Source organism: Crocodylus siamensis, chromosome 7, assembly GCF_052110815.1.
Source record: "Crocodylus siamensis isolate JL-2025a chromosome 7, ASM5211081v1, whole genome shotgun sequence".
In the NCBI taxonomy this organism is placed as follows: domain Eukaryota; kingdom Metazoa; phylum Chordata; order Crocodylia; family Crocodylidae; genus Crocodylus; species Crocodylus siamensis.
This window is the reverse complement of record NC_143401.1, coordinates 73,090,185-73,115,256: the sequence shown is the minus strand read 5'-3', so window position 1 is coordinate 73,115,256 and position 25,072 is coordinate 73,090,185. Positions and strand designations below refer to the sequence as shown.

The 25,072-nt window shown below is 40.4% G+C and overlaps 2 protein-coding genes across 2 annotated transcripts in view; one reads left to right on the top strand and one right to left on the bottom strand.

Annotated features, from left to right (window-relative positions):
* PPP2R2D (protein phosphatase 2 regulatory subunit Bdelta) overlaps window positions 1-2,322 on the top strand; it is a 47,641-nt gene extending 45,319 nt beyond the window's left edge. Inside the window, exon 10 of the mRNA XM_090056497.1 lies at window positions 1,412-2,322. Coding sequence (XP_089912623.1) covers window positions 1,412-1,691 — 280 coding nt within the window. The 3' untranslated portion in view covers window positions 1,692-2,322. The remainder of the gene's footprint in view (window positions 1-1,411) is intronic.
* An 8,608-nt stretch (window positions 2,323-10,930) lies between these two features.
* Window positions 10,931-23,452, bottom strand: BNIP3 (BCL2 interacting protein 3). The gene is made up of 6 exons (XM_090057880.1): window positions 23,300-23,452; window positions 19,348-19,543; window positions 18,418-18,502; window positions 15,667-15,773; window positions 15,413-15,562; window positions 10,931-13,366 (listed from the first exon to the last, which is right to left on the bottom strand). Exons 1-6 carry the CDS (start codon window positions 23,322-23,324, stop codon window positions 13,315-13,317), a joined length of 615 nt encoding a protein of 204 aa, XP_089914006.1. The 5' UTR covers window positions 23,325-23,452; the 3' UTR covers window positions 10,931-13,314.
* Window positions 23,453-25,072: the final 1,620 nt, after the last annotated feature.

Genomic DNA, 25,072 nt, shown 5'->3' with positions numbered 1-25,072 from the left:
TGTCCGTCTGATGTCGGTCTCTTTTGTTGTTTTTGCTAATACAAGAATTGAGCAATATAAGGCAGTTTTATAAGTTGTAAAATTATCTGAAGTTTGTAATGCTTAACAAAGTAATGTAAAACAATTTGTGGCTCAGTTTCCCCCATAAAAGTCTTTTTGCATTTTCTGTACTATTCCCCATACAATCGAATAAAGAGGGTTTTGATGCTGAAAAGAGTGGATTTGATTTAAATCAAATCAATTTAAATCATGATGTAAGTCACTGATCAGGAAGCCTCAATTTAATCATTGTTTTTTTGCAAACAGTGCGTTCTTGTTGTTTGATATCCTTTATCCATTTAACTTCTTGAAACTGCACTTTAGAGAGGTAAGGGCTGACTGTGTGTACACAAACTTGCAGAGAGACAATAGGGCTGATGGGTGGGTAACCATGTCTGTTATTTCTCATCTCCATATACTGCTGTTAGCAAGGATGTTCTCTGAAGACAACAAACTTTCCCTATGCCTGAAGAAGGGTGTTTGTGACCGAAAGCTTGCAAAGAACAATTTTTCCAACTATTTAGTTGGTCTAATAAAATATCACATCTTCCCAAAGAACTATGTCTGCCTGTAATCTCTGGAAACACAAATACACAGTTTGAGAACTGAAAGTAAGCATCAGAGAGATGCTTAATGGGTTCTGAGCACTGTTGGTGGATTGGTTTTCTTTGGTTTTTAGTAATTTATAGAGGAGCCCTCTGGGAACCCCATAAGATTGGGCCCCTAATGTAGTCCATGGCCTCTTTATAAAATTTCTAAAAAGGTTCCATAGATGTATTTTCTCAAATAGAGGTTATAACTTCTAATTATATACTATTCCATGATGATATCTTTGAGCTTTAACATATCTTAAATTAAAATTATCTTTTATATAAGTTTTTTTTTTAACTCATGTTAACAAAAAAAATAATATGATTCAGTTAAAAAAAAAAACTGATATTTTTAATTGTTGATTTTTATCAACCCTGATGCTGAATTTCTTTACTACAGCTCCCAAATTTTAGAATGACTGTGGTGCAAATATTTTATATCTGTAATAACTTACAGAAACTCTTCAGGAGAAATGGAGGTTTTGGCAACAATTGGAGCTTTTGGCACCTGAGAACTGGCAGTGGTCACACCTTCATCTGACTGTCACCTCTAGGCTGGTCTGGAAGGGTGGGCCAGAAAGGCCTTCAGAGAGAGGGATGTGTGTTGAAAAGGGAAGGTGTGAGGTGCAAGGATACATAAAATAGTGAGAGGGGGAAGGGAAGACAGGGAAGAATGATGAGGAGGAGATGGTAAGGGAGCACGAAGTGAATGTGGAGCATGTCATGTCTGGTTGCATAATAACAAAATAAAACCTTTCCCCTTTTCTTCTTGTTTTAAACAGTGCTATCATGACTGGATCCTACAACAATTTCTTCCGAATGTTTGACCGAAACACACGGCGGGATATTACATTAGAAGCATCAAGGGAGAGTAGCAAACCTCGTGCCATCCTAAAGCCACGCAAAGTGTGTACAGGTGGTAAGAGAAAGAAAGACGAGATAAGTGTTGACAGTCTGGACTTCAACAAGAAGATCCTTCATACAGCATGGCACCCCACAGAAAACATCATTGCTGTAGCTGCCACCAATAACTTGTATATATTCCAGGACAAAATTAACTAAAAAGATGACTTAATTGAGGACAAAGTCGTCGTCTTGCATAGTTAAGCTCAGTTGTTTATCTGTAAAAGAGAAGGCCTTGTTGTCCTACCAGTAAAGAACATTGATGCACTTACTTCCCTTTATAGATAAAGGAGAAAACCTGGCCTGGTTTTGAGTTTGTGGTGTAGTTCTGCCTTCACTGGAGGGTTGGGGAGTGGAATGCAAATTGCAGTTTTCTAAAAGAAAAAGCCCTCTTGAAGCAGAATTGATGGACAGTGCTCAATAAAGGCCAATACTCAAAACAAATGTATTTATTTAAGTCTGAGCCTTCCTTTCCAGTTTATAGACCAAAAATTTAACACCCAAGAGGAAAAATTGTCATAAATGTAATTTCTATCTCTCTCGCTCTTTCTCTGCTGTAATATTTGGGCCTTTGAAAACATATATTGTGCTTTATGCCTGTAAACATTCCTCCTCTGGCCTTTATCTAGGCTTAGGTGTTTTTACCTTTGAGCACTTAGGTAGGTCTTGAGTTGGGTTCGTAGACAGGTTCCATGAATATTTACTCACCAACTGTATCTATAACCACACCTTCTGGTGTAAACCACTTAATAAAAATAACAAACTATAAAAAGTGTTTTTAAATCTGAAAGTATGTATTCAGTCTTTTATTTTTTTATTGCATGTATTGAGATTGTGCAAAATAATTCTAATGGGGAATTTGACAATGTTTGTCCCAAAACTTGGGTTTTTTTGACAGCCTGGTATAAACTGTTTTGTGTAGTATGAAATATTTCAAATTCTAAATTTAGTTTCCACAAAATTGTCATTAAGTTGTGTTGGATTTCTGTAAAGTTACATCTGTATACACAAACTAGGGGATTTGAGAAGGTTGGTATAAAAACTTCTGCAGCCCAAAAGAGAGAAACTACTTTGCACAGAAGGGAATATACAATAAAACATTGAATAAAATTTCTGCTTTGACAATATAAAATCTATTTTTAACTAATGCCTCTCAGATGTTTGACACAGAGACGTACCTTATGTGCATTACTTTTTTTATATTTTTAGTGACTTGTTTTGGAAAAATACACTTTTACTTTAAATAGTAAATTTGGCATAATTAAATATATTTAGAATTTCACGTTGCAATTCAAACCAGCAAATAAAACTGACTTGATTATACCAAGCAGCAGCACAACTAAAGTTTTAACATACTCTGTCACTTGACACCAGGTGATCAGGATATAGTGAAACTATGAACTGATGCAAAATGCATTTGTCATAGCATCTCTGTTCCTGTGGACATCAGGGTTAAAAAATAATTTTTAAGCTTTGGGTATTTTTTTCCAAAAGGGCATAAACTCATCCAGTGTTCTTTACCCCAACTAAATGCGGGTGTAAAATGTGCCAGAAGAAATGATGGCATATTTTAATAGAATTGAGTACCAAGATATGCAAGGAATGCAAAATAAGGTCTTTTAGTTAATTAGACCCTTGAATTTCCCTCATGAAATACAGAAGTGTGGTTTACACTCCGTTTTATTAAAATGAAGGTGCATTATGATTACTAAATCAGATATGGATATGCAAGAGAAATGTCACTGTTCCTACCCTCTCAATTAATGTCCATAGAGTGCCACTCTTGTTCATAATAAGCTAGTAAATACAACTAACTTTGGGGTTCTACAAATAAAGTTTAAATAAAAAAAAAATCTTATACTGTATATTGGTTGTGACACTATTTGCAGATCTTGAAATGTGGAACTTCTAGGTCATTTAAGCATTATATTTGACCTTTGTTCCTAAAATACATAATAGAGCTAATACAATGGGATTGTATATACTTGTTCAATTATTTTGACCAAAAAGTTTAATAAATTTTAAATGTTTACTTGAACTTGCTCTGTGTAGTCTGACACCTTCCTTATTTTTATCTTTTGAAATTAAAATGCCACCCAAATTCCCCAGAGATTCCACATAGATGCCATATCGGCTTTTTGCTGCATTCATTTGGTTATTTCCCTTTTCCAAATAAGCATAGTAAATTAATATAGATATCTAACAGCCCAAATGCTGCATTTTTGCAGCATTGGGTAGACCAATTTATTTTCCAATGAGCAAAGTAAAATATGTTTAAATGTTTAGAAAGTCAGACCCATAATTCAGAAATCCATCTCACCATGTCTTGTTTATTGTAGAGCTATTATAATTAGGGACTGGTAAAGTCCAACCCCTTGGCTTAGGTTACAAAAATCTGCTGGCAGAGCTATATATACATTAGGAATCTGAAAAGATTTCACAGTGTAGCCAACATTGCACTGCTAGCAAAAACCATGGTGTGATTCCAGGTTTCCTACTGAGCTTCTGCTAGGGAGAGCCTATATAATGTTGGTGTCATCATAGTTTCCTAAAGTGGTAGTAGTCATCACTGTTAGATGGCCTAAGTAACCGTAGGTGAAAAATGGACGGAAATTGAAAGGATTTTAATGAGATTGGATAGCTAGTTATTTAATAAAAACTAGGTACATTTACTTGCATGATTTTGCAGCTAAACAGCTAATAACGGTTCCTGAAAATCTTTCACTGTGTACCTCACTTAGCCAGTCTTTCTGGTAATTTTTTACTGGTGGATGGAATTCTCACTCAAATTTTCAGATGTTCACACAGAAATGAGATCATTGAGAGATCAATTAAATCAGTTAACAATTCTGAATGGGTTCAGGGTCACCTGTTGGAAACAATCTAGCTGCCTATTGGTAGATAAATTAACAGTAGAAGATAAAGCTATGGAGCTAGGCACTAACAGACTTCTATATCTACTTCTGTATTTCCTGTGAAACTGAGTACATATTTAATGGAAAGCACTTTACTTGCTTGTAGATTAGAATGTAATTTCTCAAAATAAATTGAAGTATTGTTTGTTCAGTGTGCTATTTTAGAATTCAGAAAATTTGGTTATATGCAGATAAGTGAATTGTAAAACTGGCGGTACTGGTGCTTTCCATTGATAGGGCACTTTAAGGTAGGAATGGGGGAGATTTGGAGGGAGTGGGGAGACCTGCTTTAAACTGTTGGCAAAATGAAATGACATGCTGATGGATCTAGCAATGTTTAGTGGCTAGGTTAATAGCATGAAAAGTTTTACAGAGGGCCTAATGTGCTAAATGTTTTTTTCAGGTATAGTTTATGAAATTCTCAAAACTAATTGTTTGGTTTAAGTGCTATATAAAATACAAGGTATATATAATACTATTTTGTGTGTTTTTTTCCCTTGACTTCCAGTTAAGATATCTGTAATTCATACTGATGTGCTGCAGATGAATTGTACTAGAACATTAACATGTGTCTCTTTAGCATTCCTGTGAAAATGAGAAAAGTGTGAAAACATATTTTCCCTTCACAGACTCTTTCCTCATTCATCCCTAATGAATCATACCTCTTGCTTGCAAATTTAGGAAGCAGTCCACTGTGGTTGTTGGGAACTATAGTATGCAGCCTTTTATGAAGACCACCCAGCTTTTTTCCCTTCTAGCAGTGAAATGATTGGTGAGTCGATTTTTTTAATGATTATTTTGTTTTGTCATTTTAAGTATATTAGTATTGGTTAACTTTCTAGGTCCCTTCCCTCTCTCTTAAAGCTAAGAATTTTTAGAGTATTGAGGCTGCAACCTTCTGGCTTCTCAGTTGTATGCTCCTCTTGAACAGTCTGTCTTTATCCTCTCAATATAGCAATAGAGAGGAATCTTGTAAATGTGAACTCAGGTCCAAAAGACATTGCAGGTGATTTTTCAGGAGCCCGAGAAACAGTTACTTCACAAGCCACGGACCTTTGTTTTTCATGGACATGGAGAACTGCTTTGGATACTGTGTAGGCTACTGCCTTGTCCCTGAAACGTGTGGCTCCTACAAGCAGCAAAACCAGTAGCAGAGAACTCTTCACAACCTATTCAAGAACCAAGGTTGGTAAAGTCCAGAAGCTCCAGTTACTCAAAATGCAGAAGCAAACGTGGTAATGCAACGATTTGTATTGCAAAGGGCAAGTAAAAAATGTAAAAAACCATTTTCTTAATTACCTTCTCATCTTAAAAATATACTAGGACTTTTCTTCCAGAGGCTATTACCGTGCTGTGTGAAACTGTCTTGGGCTGCAGTGCAATAGAAATTGTGCCTGTCAAATTTTCAGCCCAGAAACCTTTGCTGATGAGGAAAAGACATCTTTTCCACTCTAAAAGCTAGCTTTTGTGCAGAAAGTTAAGGAGTGGTCTTACTTGAACTGAGACAAGTAAGAACTCCATTCCCCTGCATCTAGGGATTAGAGGGAGGTGAGCAAGAGATCCTCCTTCCATATTCAGAATGATTCCTATGTTGCTGCATAAAGCCCTAGCATTTGGTTTCTTCTGGAGTGGTTATATAGCTATCAGCCAACCAAGGAGAACAAGCAAGCAATCTTTCAAGCTTCTGAGGCCATCTAGCAGCTGGCCCTAGACTCAAGGATTTGTACTCTTTGGTTATAAGACAGTGGTTGTCAAACAGAATGCCACAGCACCCGTATTACTAGCACGAGAAAAACCCAGTGATTTCAGACAAGATTACAGTGTCAAAAACTAACCTGTGGTCTTTCTGAATTCTTTGCAACAGTAATTTGGTTTCCCTTAGTCCAAGACTTAAAGAAGTCATTGCAGGATTAGCCCTTCCATTGAAAGACACTGTAAAGCCTTCACTCAGACTGAGGACATGCCACAGAATTTCAGAGTTAACTGTAGCCAAACAATTCCTTCTCAACAGAAATGGATCAATTTGTAACTGGCCAGCTGTGAGAGAATACTCTCTCCTACCAGTTGTTAAAATCTTTGCAGAGTTATCCAGGTGTCAAACACATTTTATTTGGCCTACCATATTTACGGATATGATTTGCAAAGACCTACTCTCAAATCAACTTTCCTTATAGTGGTACTCCATAGCCTGTTATTTCCATAGCTGTTGACATGAGGGTCAAAGCCCAAGTTTGGTTTCCCAAAACGTGCCTTCAGAAATTCCTGAGAAGTTGAACCACTTCGAGGTACGACATGATGCAATATTGGGTGATATTCCTGGATCCCATCTAAATGACCATTGTCAGTTCATTTGTACTTACTGGCCAAAAACTCACCCTATTTTCATGTTAGACAAATGATTCTCCACCAGGATCCTGCAATATCCCAGGGTAACTGCGAGATCCCTTTAAGGGTGCTCTGGGACACTGCACAATATTCATGTTGATGTGCAACCACCTATACATTATTTCTCAAGATAAACCCAGAGACTTCAAATAGGATTTCACATAGCATCAAAAACTTTAAGACCTGTTGTAGTCTTTGAATTCTTTGCAACACAAGAATTTCTCTAAATATTTTTCCAAGAAATGAGTGAATACTCAGGGAATTTTCCAAGGGGTGATTTGAGTCTAAAAAGTTTGAGAACCACTGCACTATGTCCTCATATACACACCATGAAAGCTAGTAAAGAAAGGCAGAGTATACGTGGAAGACAAAGTTGCAGAATCTCAGAATCTGCATCTGCTTAGGTCTCTTCAACAGTCCTATCAGTGGAATGTTTAATCAAAACATTGTTTTTCTGGAAGATGAAGTAACTGTCTGCATGCATTGCTTTTAGTCGCAGGTAGTCACAGGGCTTACTATCCAGCCTCCAAATGCCTAAGGGGCTGTTTCAGGGTGTCGGTTGTAGCTGCGTTGGTCTAAGGGCATAGGCAAACACAGCTCTTCGGGTAAATGCAGTATCTTTTATTAACTGACTCAAATAGTTGGAAAAATTCTTCTTAGCAAGCTTTCAGGCATAAACCCTTTATCAGGCAGAGGAAGCATCTGTAGATGGTCTGTGCTGTTCCTGGACGGAGTAGGAAAGCAGCCAGAAGCCAGTACGAATGCAAGAAACCCAGTCAGTTAAAATGTAAATTGAGGTGGTCAGTAGAGAGACAGGTGGAGGGAGGAAGGGGTAATAAATGTAGCTGTAGACAAAGGATAAGACAGACAAGATATGGGGGGGGGGAAGGGAACCATCAGCCAAGGCCATCCCCCATGTGTAAGGCCTGAGTAGCAAGGGTCGTGCTTATGAACTGATTGCTGATACAGGGTTTGGGGCATTAGTTGCATTGTAGTGTTGCACCTGGAAGTCATCAGAAAAGCAGCTGCGACATATCCTGAAAGGGAAGGGAGATGGCTCTTCAGGCAGGGCTCAGGACTGACTAGGAAGGGAAGCTTGGGAACTGAGCAAGAAAAATGCTGCCTCCTAATGGCTTTGGGGAAACAGCTCTGAACAGTCCTTGTAAATGAATGCAGTTGTACCAAAGGAATACCCGAGTTGTATAATCAGTTCTCTTCATAACTGCCAAAGCCTTGAATATCAGCTAACTGCTTGGGATAAACTAGGCAACAATATAAAAAAGAGTCAGACCAATCGATCCATTGACTACAGGTTGTGACAAGAACCAGTACCACTTACTTAGAAAAATTGCAATAAACTAAACTGTGGACAGTAGTAGTGCTCACAGGAAAATTTATTTGCCATTAGAGGTTTGTTTATGAGTGAAGCTTAAGTGCTTTACTGAAGTGACCTAGAAATCAGAGCTCCTCTGTGGCTGTCCCAGGAAAAGACAATTATCTGTTTTTCAAGGTTTATATTAAGGATGCAAGGAAGAGGAGAGGGGAGAAATGAAGTTCCCTTCCAGGCCCCCAGTGGCCCAGATGGCACTTTGAATAGCCAGAGAGACTACATTGCATCTACAAAAAATGCCAGATCTCTTAAATCACAGACACTTACTGCATCCAGACCTGCATGACCAACGCATAACAGTATGGATGTGGTCTTGTTAAGAAAATTAATACATCTGGAAACTTCTGTACAAGGTGAGTAGTTCTTCTACAGCTATTGGAATATGCTTCCCAACATTTTGTTCTGAACAAATATCTTTGGAAGGGTGTGGCTGGACCAGACTATGGTTTAGTTATATATTTCTGGTTTAAACGTATTCATATTGTAATAATTTTGCATGCCTCACCTTCCCTGACTAGTCTGTACACTGGGAAATTGTATTTGGAATTGGAGCTGTGGAGATTAAATCAGCATTAGTCTCTTAAGGAACTTATACAGGAACTCAATGCCAGCTCGGATGCATTCTACTTGGAACACGTCGGAACAGACTCAATTAATCACGTCTGCTGGAAGACTCCAATTAGAATGCTCCAGCAGCCTCAGCGTCGCATGTATTCAGCGTCCCTGCATTTCAAAATAGTGGTGGGGCACTTTACCTAAAGTTTGTTGAATGAGTTTTAATTGAGGTGCCCCCACTGCCATTTTGAAGGGCGGGGTGCTGAATACACAAGATGCTGGGGCTGTTCTAATTAGAGCAGTTCTTGGGAGTCCAAGAGCCACTCTAATTAAAACACATCCCCTCCCCCCCCAGCACATGTAAAGATGCTCTTAAATCTTCAGTTTAAGCTAGCACAAGCTCCAGTATCTTTTTTATGAAGGCCAATAACCAGGTCATCAGATGCCTGTAGCTGTGCTATCACTGAGGGCTGCTTTCACACCACTGCTTCTGTACAATCACAAATGGACTCTTCAGTCTTGAAGGTCATTTGCCACCTACTGTCTCATCAGCTTCCTGGTGGCAGGTGCAATGCATGAGAGTCCCTGCAAATGCAGACACTGACCTATATCTCCTGATAGCTTCTATAGTCATAAAAGTCTTTGGCACCCTGGTGAGCTCCAGTGGCTGCTCATAAACGCAATCTGATCTTTAGCACCTAGCTGCCTGGACCTTTTTTTGAGAATTAGGTGGTGTCACTGCTCCAATCTTAAAGGAATGCAAGCCAAAATGTCCAGTATACTGGAGTAGGCTAATTTTTTCCCCTCTACCTGCCACAAAATTATACTTGGTTGAGTATCTGCCAACCTCATGCACAGGTTTGGGCCCAGTTCCTAATCCTATATACTGAGGAACACTTAGACACCATTCTGGGGCCATAATTGTTTACCTGCATGTTCCCTTAACTCAGTCATAGCCCCTTTTCCTGTGTAGTCGGTTTCTGAATACCTGGTTCAGTGACATTCATTAGAAAAAACTACACATCCACTCCTCTTATGTGCCTGCAGCTATCCCATGCTGCCTGTGCCACAAGCTTACTAATCTTGAAAATGCTTAAAAAAAAAAACCTGACAAATATCACTTTGAATCGAGCTCTCTCTGTTCCACATATGCACACTCCTGAGTAATGTTGCCAGCAACCCCACTAGAATCTGAGTGATTGTAGAGTATCTATCAACTTTCCTTTATCCATCATATCTAGGCTCCCTCACAAAGTGTTTCCTTAATAAGAATTCCCTACCAGAGCTAATAGGTCCTGCAAGCCTATAACCAACTCCCAGGGCAGCCAAGTGCTCTGAAATTGCAGGTGAAACCCATCCATAGGACACCAGAAATACTGCAGGGATGTGCCAGATGTCCTGGAGTTTGTCCTGTATGTCTAGTGTGCAGAGCTGGCTGCACTTTTTCCAGTTTCAGGAGGCAGCCTAGTGGAATACAGCAGCATGCCTGAGAGTGGGCATTCCCCCCACACCCTGACCAAGCATAGGTCAGATGGCTCAAAGCCAACCTGACCCATAACATGGTTCCAGAGTGCAGGGCTTAGCTCTCCATCCTGACCCCTCTCCCTGCCAGGAGTTTGGGGGATGCAGAGCCAAGCCCCTGATTCTTAGGTCTTCCAGACATGGGGGTGCCCTTGCCTGCGTTAGGCTATCTGACACGGTAGGTAAGCTCAGACCATTCAACAGCGGTTCTTACCCAGTAAATAAATTATGGAAGAGTGCTAAAAATCCTGAGAACCACTGATCTTAATGAATCAGAAAATACAGTTTACCCCTGCAACTGCTCTTAATCTAGGAGTAAAAAAGGATGTGGAAATGAAGCAACAAAAAAAAGCAAAAACTGGTGGTGCCATGTGTGTACCAGTTACTTTTTGTTCCTTTTAGTTGCAAGCACCTCTGTGGCATAGAACCCAACACTGCCTTGGGTTGCCAGACCCTGAATTCACTTCGGCAACATAGTTGGGCTAAAAAGATTTTCAACCACACTTATTGTACTGTAAGACTCTTTACAGACTGACATTTTCCATTCACAAGCAGCACACTACCACATCAATACGTTCTTCTGTAGGAGGGTTTTCTTTGCTGCTGTTATGAAATAAGAGAATGAAGCAAAATACATTGCCTCACTTTTTATTAATGGTTGGTGCTTTCATACAATCAATACATAACAGTATTTAACTGAATGTTACCTCAGTGGTACCAGAAAATGCATTCAACAACACCTGTTAAACTTTTTAAAAATACCACTCTAATTAGGTGTCAGAATCTATTTAAATATAAGGAACTTTAATGCACTACATTCTTTAACATTAAAGCAAATCAAGAACTGTCAATTTAACACCACTGGAAAAGTGGTTTTAAAGAACACTGGCTACATAAAATGCAATATGTACATACATTCATGCAAGCTGACTGGGACTACGAGAAAAAGTACCGTTGCAAGATATAGGTTTATTTGCTGTTGTCTACCAAAAATAAGAGACTTATTGGCTTACACCTCCTTTAAAAGCACCCAAAATAATTGGTGCTAAGTTATTACACAAAAATGCATTGATTGTTTTATTTGGGGGGTGCGGGGGGGCTTCTTGGGGACATTTATTTGACAGCTATTCAAATCTCAAAGTATCCTCAGTAAGTCAGGGTCAGGGTAATAAAAAGTGGTTTAATTCTATCCTAACTTTGGCTTTGGAATTACCTTAGGGGCACTGGCACTCCCTTTCAAAAACCTCAACTGGGGTTTTAATAATTAATGAAATTGTGTCAGGTTTTAGGTTCTCAGTTGCATCTATTTTCAGCGATTTACTTTTTGATGGGGAAGGCTATTTAGAAGCCAAAGAAATCTGATTAATCTCCTGTTGAGAAGATTAATAAAATGTAATGAAATGCAGTACATTAGGCCCTCATCCTCCTAGTACTGCACGTGCTTGACTTCATACAGTTGATGAGTTCCAATGACCTTGACCAAACTGCTCTTAAGGAAGGTTAAGCACGTGTGTAACTGCAGTATTTGGCCCACGGGTTTAATATCACTGTTTTCCTTTGCAGCAGTAGATTATTCCTCTAGCTGTGATACTCCATCAAGGGTACAGCATGAACACTATTATATTATAGGGTGCTCACTGTTAATTCATAAATGGAGGCATTACAAAAAGCCATATTAATGTCAGTTCCATTCCAAGTACAAAAAAAGTCCTGACTTCCCCAAAAAAATGATAAAACCAAAGTAAAAAACAAATTTATTTTTAAATGATGATACTGCAAGCAGATGAAAGCAATGTGTATTGAGCTGGTTCAGACAGCGTGTGTTCATTCTGCACTATGGGGGTTGGACTAGATGACCTCCTGAGGTCCCTTCCAACCTTTATTGTCTATGATTATAAATTTTACTTTTTTTTTTCCCCAATACTGATTAATTAGATGTAAATATCTGCAAAGTATTTAAAAGAACAGCACATACCATAAAAATAACCTTGACACTATCAAAGATTCAGCTTTCAGAAATTATTTTTCAACACTGGGGGAAAAGAAGATGGTGAACCCATTCTGAATCCACAAGAAAATATTTTATTTAAATAGATAAATCCTCCAAAGAATATGGCAAAGATTCTTTTTGTCCATTTCACTAAATGAAGATAAAACACCCGAATTAAAACAGGTTCTGTAAGTACAAATAAACACAGAAACAAACATGCTGCATGCTTTGGATCCATATAGGAACAAAACCAGCTGAAAAGGTAAACAGATCGTTTCCTCTTTTTCACAAATTGAAAATAAAAAAAGTTGTATTGTGCAAGAAGACACAGCAATGGGAACTTTAATTAAATTTGAAAATAAGAACAGCAACTGAAAAAGGAAATGATTCATTAGGCACGAGGGCCTAAATTTTAATTCAGACTTGTTGTGGACCAGACTGCAAACTTCACAATTTAAAATTTACTTTAAAATTTATAGAAGCTGAGCATCTAATGCGTCTTAACATTTCATGTCTGTTTTGTGTAAAATAGACAAATGACATGTTAAGTAAATGATGTGTCCCCTCAAATGAACCAACAACATTCTCCAAAATATTGTATGTAATGCCACAGCTTTTGGACTAATCCCCGATTGTCACGATTACTTTAATAATGGCAATATTTACTTTACAAAGTATAAAGAAACAGTACTTTGGATGGATGATTAGCTACATGACAGTCAGTACTATATATAAAAGCTAAGGTTCTTAACACTGAGTTCTTCAATTTTCAACAATGCCTCCTCTACATTACAGTAGATGTTAATCAGTCTGAAGCATGCTTAATGATCTAAAAATCATTGGCTATTTATAATTGGTTTCAGTGTCTCTTCTCCCACTCTACTACTAAACTAGGAACACAACATTTTACAAAACAAATGCACACAGGTTATGTAACCTTTACAAATTCAGAAGTTTCTGTGATTCACTGTTTTGTATTCCCAGATGGGTATCCCTGCTGCTTTGAGACCAAATTTCACCATCCTTTTAAAATGTGCTGGTTGAAGTTGTGGTTGTCAACCGTCTTCCAATGTAAATCCTTGAGTAGAAAATATTTGTCAGTGAGTGTTGCATTTAATTTTTAAAAGAATGTATAGTACAGCAAGAATAATATTTTCCTCATCAAGTTACCAGCTATGTAATTTATGGTGGGAGCAATAGTACCTGCTAGAATTAAGACTGCAAAACAGTTTGCACTTAGAACCCCAGATTTCTGTTGTTTATGTCTTTGCATAGCTTTGTCCTGTAATGAACCCCTGATTTTAAGATGCAGAATAAATAGTTCTTCAGTGGCAGCCAAGCCCATTCAATTTCAATAGTGGAAAAGTCAGAGAGAAGTGAGAGAAAGATCAGAAAGAGCTTCTGAAGCTATATAAAGTTGGTTATTAAAATCCATTTTCCCTCCCCCAAAGTTGTTATCCACATTTTCTCATTTGCTTCTAAACATCTCATTGATAATGTCTATCTGAGACACCTTTTAACATCTGATAATTCATTTTTCAAAGTACGTTTTCACTGCTGTTCCAGATTATCTTTGTTATATTGTTTGCCTTTCTCATTCTGCAGAAATGACCACTTGGAGAGACTACCATTTTGACCTCCGTTAAACTTAGCATTTTATAAAGAAGCTGCAAGATGTGATTTTTTTTTTTTTTTTTTAGTAGTCTGTCCTTCATTTGGCTAGAAAGTTCCAAGGTCACAGCAATGCTGAAAAACCACGTAAGAAGTACGGGCAGTGTTAGGATTCCCCTCTCTTTTTGTAAAAGACACGGACTAGATTTTTCTTATCAAGTCTCATGCAGTTAACACAGCCATGCTTTATTTCAATTTATACAGTCAACTCTGTGGACTAATTTTATGTCAACTTTCAACATATATTTAAGATTAGGAATAAAGTAATGAATGAGATCTAGGATTTGGACAGGATAGTTAATTGTACCCACAGAGCTCCAGAAGCCTGTGTCCCTTTGAAATTAAGGGACAAGTAGTTCAATCATGCCATAACCACTGTGTTGCATGTCTAAACTGAAGGAGGGAAGGGAAATATTGTCAGGGAAAGAATTCTTAGAATAGTATCAGTAGCACTGGCATACTTAAGTTACTGAGTCTAGCTGTGATGCCATGTTCAACAGTTTTACAGGGGGGCAGCTCATTTAATTTCCTTGCTAATTTAGTGGCGTGAGATGAGATGAAGGCCTGTCACCTTGTGCAAGGAACAAGTTTTACTTTGAGTTATTTAAAATACTCTCTCCCCAAAATATATGGCACTCATTTCTCTGCCCCTTAGAACTCGGCTGTGGGAAGAAGATAAGAGGGACTGCTGGGAAACACAAACTGGTCTTCCCTATTAGCCCTGCAGAGAAAGACATGATAGTCCAGAATTGCATCTTTCCCTTTACGGAGCTACTTCTGTATCGTTGCTGAAGTTCTTACTAGTGCATGGAGCCTCATTATGGATGGGCCTGGCTCTCACACAAGACTCCTTGACCTCTGTATTGACCCTTAGGAATTTGACAGGCTTAGGAAACAGACCCTAAAGGCAAACCTCAGCCTGACTGGAATAAGTGAAGGCTAATCTCTTTTTCGTAGTTTCTCTCTTGTGGGTAGTGGTGGTAGAGAGGAAGATTCAACCCAATGCTGACAAACAACCCCATTGTTGGATAAGATCACGTGATTCTTAAATAATATAAAATCCACCACTGTATCCCCTTTAAAATTGGTTTCTAGGTGAAAATTCACCCTTCAAAACAGAACAGAGTAGCATACATGTATACACAACTCCTAACTCCAGTGTCTGATGCATTTCTAAGCAGGTCTTCTGGGAATGAGAAAAGCATAAGGAAATTGGTTTATACAGCAGTGCTACAAGCAAACAGATAGGAAACCAAATAAATCAGGCCACTGATGATTTTTGGTCATATTCTGCTTTTTCCTCTGCAATAAAATAGCTCTAAATTAGTGGGTATCGGTTACTGACTGATTGGTCACTGTAAATCTATGCTGAAAGAACTGTGCTGTTTAAATTAAGACTGAGAAGCTAGAATGACACTGTTCAGAGAGGTCAATTTTTAAATTAAAAACTTACCCTAGGCCTATAGCAAGCAAGTGAGAGAGAAGCAAAGATGGAAGGAAAACCTTTAAAAACTCTGCTGAGAATATGCCCCCTTTCTTCATCACACTGGTGTTTCTCATGCTGAGAGTGGCAGTTCGACGAGGGTGTTTAAAGAGGAATTCCCTAGTTTGGGGGAGCAGAAGAAGAACAAATATTAAATAAATAAATATTTCTCTCTAAGAAAATAAAAGCACTAGTAAAAGCAGTTTGTTGCTAAGGATACTCACTTTGGTGGGATGTTCTCAGGCCTGCTGGACCAATCCCATATCCAATCTGAATTTTTCTTCAAGAGTCTTTCTACTTCTCTCCTCCTTTCAAGAAAATCTTCTTCAGACTAAAACAGAAAATCATCCTCAAAACAGGGCACTGGACTGTTCTAGGACTTTGCAACTAACAAAAACCACCCTTCTAGAAACTGAAGCAACTTTCTGAACTGTTTTTCGCTAACAATCTAGCATTGTCTAAGTAATGTCAGCTCACATGATACCTTCACAATTCAGCTCTACCATTGCTTTCCCCCATGCTAATTCCCTAATGTGCATGTAGTGTTCATGTGTTCCAAAAAATCTTACAGTCTATCGCTTCCTTTTATATCAAGTATCTGCCTCAGGCTGGACCCTCTTTAGAAAACTTCAGTCTAAGTGATTCAGCTACTTCTGAGAACAAAGCCAAGGAAAAATGCATAATTTTTCCCTGTGTTAAAAAAGGTCTGGTGACTTGAAAGAAAAAAATCTGGCACTTCCCTGCTCCGAAGTAGTTTTGAAACTGAACAGAAGTGAGGTCTTTTCATCAGGGATGTGCCTTTTGCCAATTGATATCTGGCCAAGATAAAAGTTTATGAATAAAACTCAGTTCACACTTGCTCATATAGAAACTTAATAGAAAGTTCAGCAGCTAAAGTCTCCTCAGAACATGCTGAACATGTTACAGGCAGGGAGGGATGAGTTGGATTTCCCCACAAATGCTGCTAAGTGCTATGGTAGGTCTTGGGAGAGCATTAGTACTGAAAGCAGGGATCTTGTGTCTCCTGCTCCCTAAATGTCTCCTACGAGGTTGAGACAATAGTAGAAGCTGCCTTATGGGATGCAGAGGTGATGATACAAGGCAGGAGAAGTAGACTACATGGATGCCAGGAAGGGAAACCGAGGGCCACTGGAATGAAAGAACTTCAGTACACAACTGAAAGCCAGGTGGGGGAAAATACAGGGACCAACAAGAGGAAGGTAGAAACTGAGACTATCTGGGGGGAAAAAAAAGACAGAGCCAGGATGAGGAATCTAAATAGTGGAGCCTTGGATAGAGGAGAAAAGAAGAACTTGAACCTGCCGAGAACAAGCCTCTAAGTATGAGACCACAGCACCCTCCAGATCTTGAAATAGAACCCAGGATTTCTGAATGTCATCATTCCTCTTCTGTCAGCAACTATCAGTGAAACTCTAAGGGGCTTGAAATATTTCAAGCCCCTTAATGCTGGGTCCGTACACAGAATGGCATCCTACCCATGGCTTACATGGTGAATCCAAAAGTTTCAGCAGGGCTGCTTGCCCACGTGGGTGTTGATGTGATATAGCATATGGAACTTTTTCTTTCAGTTTGCTTTTTTTTAGGAAATTACATATCCATAAACTGTTAAAAGAACATAATGTTTGCGAAGTCAGACGTGCAAAAGTTAGGAAATGCCAGAACGAAGGTTGTGTTTGCTTCTGCATGATACAGCATTATTACATGATCAGGGCCTAGTTTTTCAAACGTCTGCTGCCTCTTGCTACTGCACAGGATGGATGTATCTAGAGATGCAGAAGGAAAGGAAAGGTGTCTTTATGATCTGTGCTTTATTTGTTGCTGAAAATACAAGGTGTGAAAGAAATGAGATGGGAATACAGGAAGAAAGGATTAAGATAACATGGTTAAAATAACAGAATGCTGCCCTAAAGAACTCTATCTGCTGCCACTTCAAGGGTTCCTGCGTAAAGTAAGTTAAGTCACTTCAGCCAACTTTTCAGAGAGTATTGCATAACACTCTGCATCACTGATTTCTGTTGTAGAGAACTGATCTCCCAAGACTCTTCATCCATTGCCACTTGACAACAGGACAGAAATACTGCAGGTCCAAACATACCCGTCTCCACTGAAGCACTCGCACTTTTATCTAAGAACTACTTCACAGAGATTTTTTTTCCCACAAAATAACTAGTAAAGAAACTAAAGAAGCTGTGGAGACCTATGCTTCTAGCCTCCTTACAGCAAAGTGACAATAAAAAGACTTAAATATGAAGAAGTAGACTCAAAACATACATCTGTATTATATTTTTCATCTTAATCTTCTAGTTCCTAGCACTCTTCACAAATATAACAGTAATATGCAAAAATGGTTCAAAGAATAAGGGGTAAATTATCAAAGCAATATGCAAGAACTTAAATTGTCATTTCCAGTGAATAGGAATCACATAGCTAAATACCACTTTGTTGCTTCTAAAATGTACCTCTGAGGCTAGAATGTCTGCTAGACAGAAGCAAAACCTTTGAGGAATGCTACACTTTTTCAAAATTTGAAATTCACTCATTGTGAGCTGTTATTTAAAAACAAAACTACCCCTAATTATCTGAATCTGTGAAATACATAGGGCTGACAATCACAAGAACAGGACAAAACTTCTGCACTTGGAAGATTTCTGCATGACATTAGTGACTAGCAGTAGGCCTGTGTATATTGTCTTCCATGTTTGCATCACAAAATCTTTAATAGGTTTGAGGACTTCAGTCCCTTAGGCCTCTTTGAAAATCCCTTCTCATGTCTACAAAATGCCTATGCAAATGAGTGATGTAGAACTGTCCATACAAGGAGCACGATCTTAGACTCAAAGGGATCACTGCCTAGTATAAAGTTACACAGCTGTTTTAGTTTTTCCAGGCTCAGTCTTGTATTTTCCAATACTAGTCTTCCAACTGTGACAATCACTGAATAAGCAAGCTTTTACCTGAGAGCTACTCTTTTCTCCACTGCTGTGACTCTCCATCTCAGAAACTTTGTTAATGTCATGAGGTGTCTGGGACCGAGGAGGGCTTTATAAAGAGAAGCACAAATAGAAAACGGTTTCATTAAATTATCTGTGCCGGTAGCATCTACAGGGTGAACTAAAAGTTAAAAAGCAACATCTGCTGGACAGCTGCAGATTCTTCTTACAATCTGTCACAGCATGGGCAGCAAGTGCATACTGTAGGTGTGACTGCTACTCTGCCAGAATGGCACTGCCATTGCCTGACTATTTAGGATGGCAGCCGTCTCACACTTCTCCAGGCTGTGAAAGCATCACATTCCTTTTTACTAAACAGGAATTTGGCCATTAAATAATGCATCAGTTGCAAAGTGCAACTGATGACCTTCCCCTGCAAAGTCAGTGAGCCCCAGCCTGAGAAGCCACTGTTGCAAGGTGTAGGAAATCTTCCATGGTCCTTCCCTTTATCATTTCTTCATAGTTTCTGGATGGACTACTATCCCATACAGCACCAGTCAGTAACCTTTTGCAGTGGCAGCCTGGACTAATCTGGTTTAGGTCTGTAGTAAGCATAAGCTAGGACACATTCACTGCTGCCACTGCCACTTCTCCCTGTTCCCTGACCATGGCATGGACAGTCTGCCAGGCCTGCAGACTAGATCCAATGGCTCTGTGCCAGGATCTGGCCCACAGGTAGTAGACTGCTAATTCCTGCCATATACTGTTCCAGTTTGTACCCATTAAAAAAAAAAATCTGTTCACTGTGGACTTTTTATATATCTGTGTATATATATATAATATATGTATTTGTATGTAAATACAGCTGTATGTTTATACAGGTCTGTCTCTAACATACAAATACACTTGGAAAAGTACCTTATAGTAATCCCTTATAATAATGTATTTATTTACCTGTCACAACGTGAGCTCTCTCTTGAACTGCTCCTTCCAGATTCATGCTGGGCATCTAGGAGAATTTTCTCCATGTCACCATTGTAAATAGAAAGAGAGGCCGGTACTTGCTCTTGAGTGGTTGGTTGGATAGTATTACTATTGCCATTGCCATTACCATTGCCGTTGCTGCTGAAGTGCAGTTCCACCCAGGATCCTGCTTGGCACAATTAAAAATAAAACTGTAATAAGCCACAGATAAATATTGAAGGCTAAACAGCCGGATTCTCACATGACAATTACAAGTGTAACAGCCTTGCTCCTGCCTTCTCAGGTGTGACTAGACTCAATCTGCAGGTTATTACAAGTTAATAATAAAACTCTATCCTAACAGGCCTCCCAGCAGGATATAGTTTTAACCCTTTGAGTAAGGTATTTTTTAACATATCTGAACATATTTTCCAGCGGAAAAATATGCTGATATTTATATGGTTTCCTATTTTTGTCACTCATCTGCAAAAATACTGAGCCAAAACCTACTGAATTCAAAATCAATCTTCCAATTGATTTGAATGCAGTTTTGATCAGGCCTTGATATTTTTTGCATGTTATGATTTTTAATAGTTAATGCACATTTGTGGGCAAGTGGCTCTGTACAAAGGGAACATAAAGTACTAAACTGTTCACTTTCCTCAGGGTAACATTTTCATGTGATGATCAAATGTACAGTGAAATATGGGCACAGTGCCATTAATGTTCCAGCTAAGAAACTTGAAGAATGTTTAGTGACTTGCTTAGGTGATATTGTTAGTAGGCTGACACGTCCTGCATATCTGATTCATGGGAAAAGCTTGCCAATACAGTGTCTTTTTCCATAGTCAGGTGCAGAAGTTTTTAGTTGCATTCTGTGGGATATTTCACTGTACGTAACTTCATGGCTCATTGCAGACAAAAGTCAGAAAACATGGTCATGTAACAGTAACTCAGTTTATTTGTGGTATTTTAGGATTGCGACCCTATTAGAGCAGTGCTTACATTTAACTTTAATGAAAACTGATATTTTTATGAAAGTGTCACTGTAAGGCAATACAGGGTGTCTGGCAACTTTCATCATCTATTGCTACATAAAAATATTTAAGAACAGCTAACAATCACATGATATGTTGCTTTGTCTTCTCAAAGTGTTTTCAATAAACATTACCACCCAACCACTCTGTAGACAGACTTGGGTTTGATTCCACATTTGTAAAATTGCTTTAATGAATTACAGCTATATTGTATCATATACATGTCAATGGAACTCATTTTTATTTATATATGTTGATGCAAACAAATTGATAATAGTAAAGATAGATGTAACATGGTTCTCCTCCTCTGAATTAGCTAGCTAATTAAAAGGTATATACCTACACAATAGGTAAACACAAGGGGGAAGACAGCAACCATGCTGTAAGGGATAAGTGAGGAAAGAACCATTCTTTGCTCATTTAAATTAGGGCTAAGAAAAGGAAATAAGGAACAGTTGAGAGAGGTCCAGACAGAAAGTGACATTGTTCAGGAAGAAATGAGACCAGGAGGAATAAAAGAGCAGCTTTTGTAGAATTCAAAACAGGAAAATTTAACCCAACAACTTGGGTGAGAATTTGATAGCTGTATTTTGAATAAATTAGAAGTTCAATAGATAACAGCAAGAAGCCAACCCAAACAGTTGCATTGTAGATGACCAAGAGATGGTTTTAGCAACTTTCCTCTAAAATTTGGAAATCCACAAAATTCTTATCATGTAAATAATCTGGGATGCTAATATTGCCAATGGTGGGAGTAAGGGAGGGTCACTTTTGGTCTCAGTTATTGATTCTTTCCATCTTTCCGATTGGCTCTCCTACCTTTGACCTTTGTTATTTTCTCTGCAATTGTAGGTAGTCAGGAAATCCTGAAGTTTTCAGGAGTTATCAATGTGTGGGTTAAAGTAGCGCTACCCTGACCGGCCTTAGCTTGTGTACTTTCAGCACCTTTGAGCATATCATTTGGCTCCCATTCTGCCCTACCTTGCTCCAATGCCTCCTTGAGCCCCAGTTCACATTCTGCTCCTCTATTTATGTGCAGATATGAAAGCTTCAGCTGAACTATTTAACTATTAAGAACAGGAAAAAATCTATTCCAACGATTTCTGTATCTGGACAGGACAAAGTCATTTGACAGTCAGCCGGCCGATTCCCCATAAGCAACCATCAAACAGTACAAACAGCATGTGCATACTCTGGTCATACTAGTCAAAGTGCCATAATTACATGTCAAAACATTACTTTTTTTGTCGGAGTGCTAAGAAGTCATAAACATTTTTGATCAACTGTTAAAATGTCCAAATTGTGCCAAAAATTGAGCTATAGGTTAATTAATCCTCGTACTCAACAATGCGATTATTAGATCATTTATATATAAAGCTGACAGCACCTGTTGACAGTATTTACTATTGTAAACAATACTTTTTTTTTTTTTTAAAAAGTCTTTTTGTAGAACTAATTATCTTCAATTTTTTTTTTAAAGCAGCATCAAGAACACCATCTTAATGCAAACCTAATACCCAAACAGGTCATCTGGTTTCTCTCAATAGTAATTACTTCACATTTTACCTCTAACTGCAAATGACTACTCAATTTCTCAGACTCATAGCAATGTCAGAATACTTATTCAAATGAAAAACAAGCAGTGATAATTAAGTGTTCTTGTGATTGGTTCTAAACTGTAAAAATATTTTTGTATACCAGTAATCGCTAGGAAGTGCAACAGTAACTGTTAGGGGCACCCAAAACAAGTGGAAGTCAAAAGTATTTCTCCGTTTCCTCTCATTTATATCAGCTAGGAGATCCACTTTAGCAGCCCCTAGATGCAAGTGCCAAGCACCCCCAGCTCCAACCAAGTCCAAGAGCTCCATCTTCTACCCAAGACGACATGATCAAGCTCTGCTTTAAAAATGTTAACCTAGGTCCTAGGATGTGTCTGAGGGCTTTTATTTTTATCTGGAGAAGCCAAAGGAAGTTCCTCCAGACCAGTGGTTCTCAACCTAGTTGCTTTTTGAGGCAAGTTCCAGATACCCATGTTTCTGCCTGTCCAAAGAGTTTTTATACAGCTCAGGTGCAGATTTCTCTATGTGCACCCACTCCTCTGAGAAAAGGATCTCTTGGCTGGCTCAGTGGGGAGCAGGGAAACGGAGTCATGGTTCATATTAACACTAGGTATGATCACTGGCCAGTGCATCTCAACTCCCTTGAAACTGTCCCTCACAAGCCACTTCTCTCACAGGCTGAATATTGCGATTCAGACCAAACTGATTCTGCGATCAGAGTATCTGGGAGCAGACCCAAAACAGCAAAAAAAGGGGGGCTAGGGGCGTTAAGGACTCTCCCACAAAGGCGTTCTCAAATCCCCTGCGAGGCCTGGATCCGATCTGCGCATGCGTAACAGAGGATGTCTACTGCCCACCATCAAGTTTAAGGAACTGCCAAACCCCCAGCTCTCAGGCAGGAGAGAGATGATTGCTTCCTGTGCAGACAGCCCTGCATAACTGCCTAGAAACCACAGAAAGAGGGCTGGAAAAGACCTTATCTAAGCCAGCATTTCTCAACCTGTGGGTTGCAAAAAATACCCGAAAGCGTCACGAACACATTTCAAAAACGGATCAACACACCTTAAAAACGGGCTCTCCTTTCGAGGAGAAAAGCGTGGCTTCTCCCTCGCAGGCTGGCAGAGCCTGCCCCCAGGGATGGAGATGGCGCAGCCCGGCCCAGCGCTTTCCTCCCCCCCGGGGAGAGCGTTTCCTCTTGTCCAGCCCAGCCTCCCTTGCCGCCGCTGGACGCCGCTGCCCCTCGCTCACGCAGCACATTACGGAGCAGGGCGGCGAGGAGCGTCCAGCTGCCCCCGGCCCGTCCCTCCCTGCCCCGCCGCTTGCGGGGGTGGGCGGCCCCGCGCTCACCCTGCAGCTTCTCGTCCTGCGACATCGCGGCGGCTGTTGTTGTTGTTGGGGGAACGGCTCCTTTGGCCTGGACGATGACGTCAGAGAGCGGCCCCTCCTGATTGGGCGCCGCAAGATTCCACCCTCTGCGCGCGGTGACGAAACCGCTTGCGGGAGCGCTGGGTCCTAGCGCCCGACGGGTAGTGAGCACCGCGTCAGCGCGGGCGGGCTGGGCGGGGAGGAGGAGGAAACACCCCCTCCCCCGGGAGCAGGACGCCCCCTACAGCGGTTGACTGCGGCAGCAGCCCGCCTCCCATTGGCTGACACCGGGAGGGGCACGTGGTGCTAGCGGGCGCCGTGACGTCATGGCCCCTGTTTACCAGGGGGGCCGCAGTGTGACTCAGCCTGGTGGTAGCGTGACGGAGTCGAGCGAGACGGCCCGAGCCCGGTCCTCTTGTGGGTTCAAAAAAACCCCAGAGGCAAGTTTTATAAATCCTCCCTCGAGGCGGGGGGCGGCCGAGGTGAGGCCCAGCTGTTCCAGGTGTGTCCAGGGATCCCGCTCTTCTCGGATTTAAAAACAAACAAAATCCAATTTCCGGGTAAAAACAAGTAACCCCATATCCATGTTTTTCTGCGATTTAAATAAAACGCCACTAATAGGTAGATGTAGATATAGCAGTGTTGCATTTTAATCCTGGGGAAATGTGGATCGGGGTTACTTGTTTTTAACTGAAACTTGGGGATTTTTTTTTTAATTGGAGAAAACCAGGATCCCTGGACTCATAGCCTGTCCCTGGGCAGAGGTGCTCACACCTCCACTGAGGCATGAGGGACTGGTACCACTGTAGTCAGGGGGGACGCGTGCCCTCCCCAGTGACCAGGCAGCCCCCCCATGGCTAATCTCGCAGAACCCTGCAGCAAAACTCACCGACCAGGAAATGGCCCCGGTACTCCCAGGGGAGGCCACAGGGCTACATCTGGCATGCTCCCCTCCCCAGTCAGTGTTCCCACCTGCCCCCCTCCCCATCGCCTAAGTGGAGAGCACGGCTGGTCGGGGTGCATGTGCACCCCCTACACATTGCCAAGAGGTTTGAAGAATTGGCCCTTGTAAGGGCTGTGTTGCTGCCAAATGCCCCCAGAGCACTCTTCCTTCCAGGGCTGTCTTCCTGGAGCTTCCCCGGAGTCCTCTGGGGTTTGGGGGAGACCTGGGTTAAGGCATTGGTGGGGGGGCGGTGTTAGAGCCCAGCTTGTGGCTCCCAGGTCGTGGGTGCTCCACTGTATCCCCAAGGGCACTCAGGCTTTTCCAGCCACTCAGGCATTGCCAGGCAGGGCTGACAGAGGGCAAGGAATAATTAACAGGCCAAGGACAGACAGAAGCCCAACACTAATTGATTCAGTCTTTGCAGGTTAATTTAAACTGCGTAGATTGAACTGAGAAGGAAGTGAACAGACAGCCTCCCTGCTGGGCTGGAGCAGACAGCTTGAATCTGGAGGGGATCTGGGACAATCCAATAAACCAATTTAACCTAAATCAGTTAGGGGTGAGAAAGTGCAGTTTGGGATGCCTGGAGGACTGACTAGGCACACAACACTCTCTGTCTGCATTAATCATAACATTAAATCAGTTCAAGAGGGACGAGTTCAGAATAGTACTTGATTTTCTGGGTTTGGTTTTGAAATGTTTCAGGAAGTTTAAACTGGTCTGAAGTGGTATGCATGTATAGACTCTTGGGCCACACCCAGACAAGCACGGCTATGCAGTATGTGGCACTGTAGACATACGACACATTCAGC

Coding starts and splice junctions, on each gene's coding strand:
- BNIP3 (XM_090057880.1), bottom strand. CDS start 23,324: ATGTCGCAGGACGAGAAGCTGCAGG. Junction 19,544..23,299: donor GCAGGACGAGAAGCTGCAGG/GTGAGCGCGGGG, acceptor TGTGCCAAGCAG/GATCCTGGGTGGAACTGCAC. Junction 15,774..18,417: donor GAGAAAAGAGTAGCTCTCAG/GTAAAAGCTTGC, acceptor TTTCTGTTTTAG/TCTGAAGAAGATTTTCTTGA.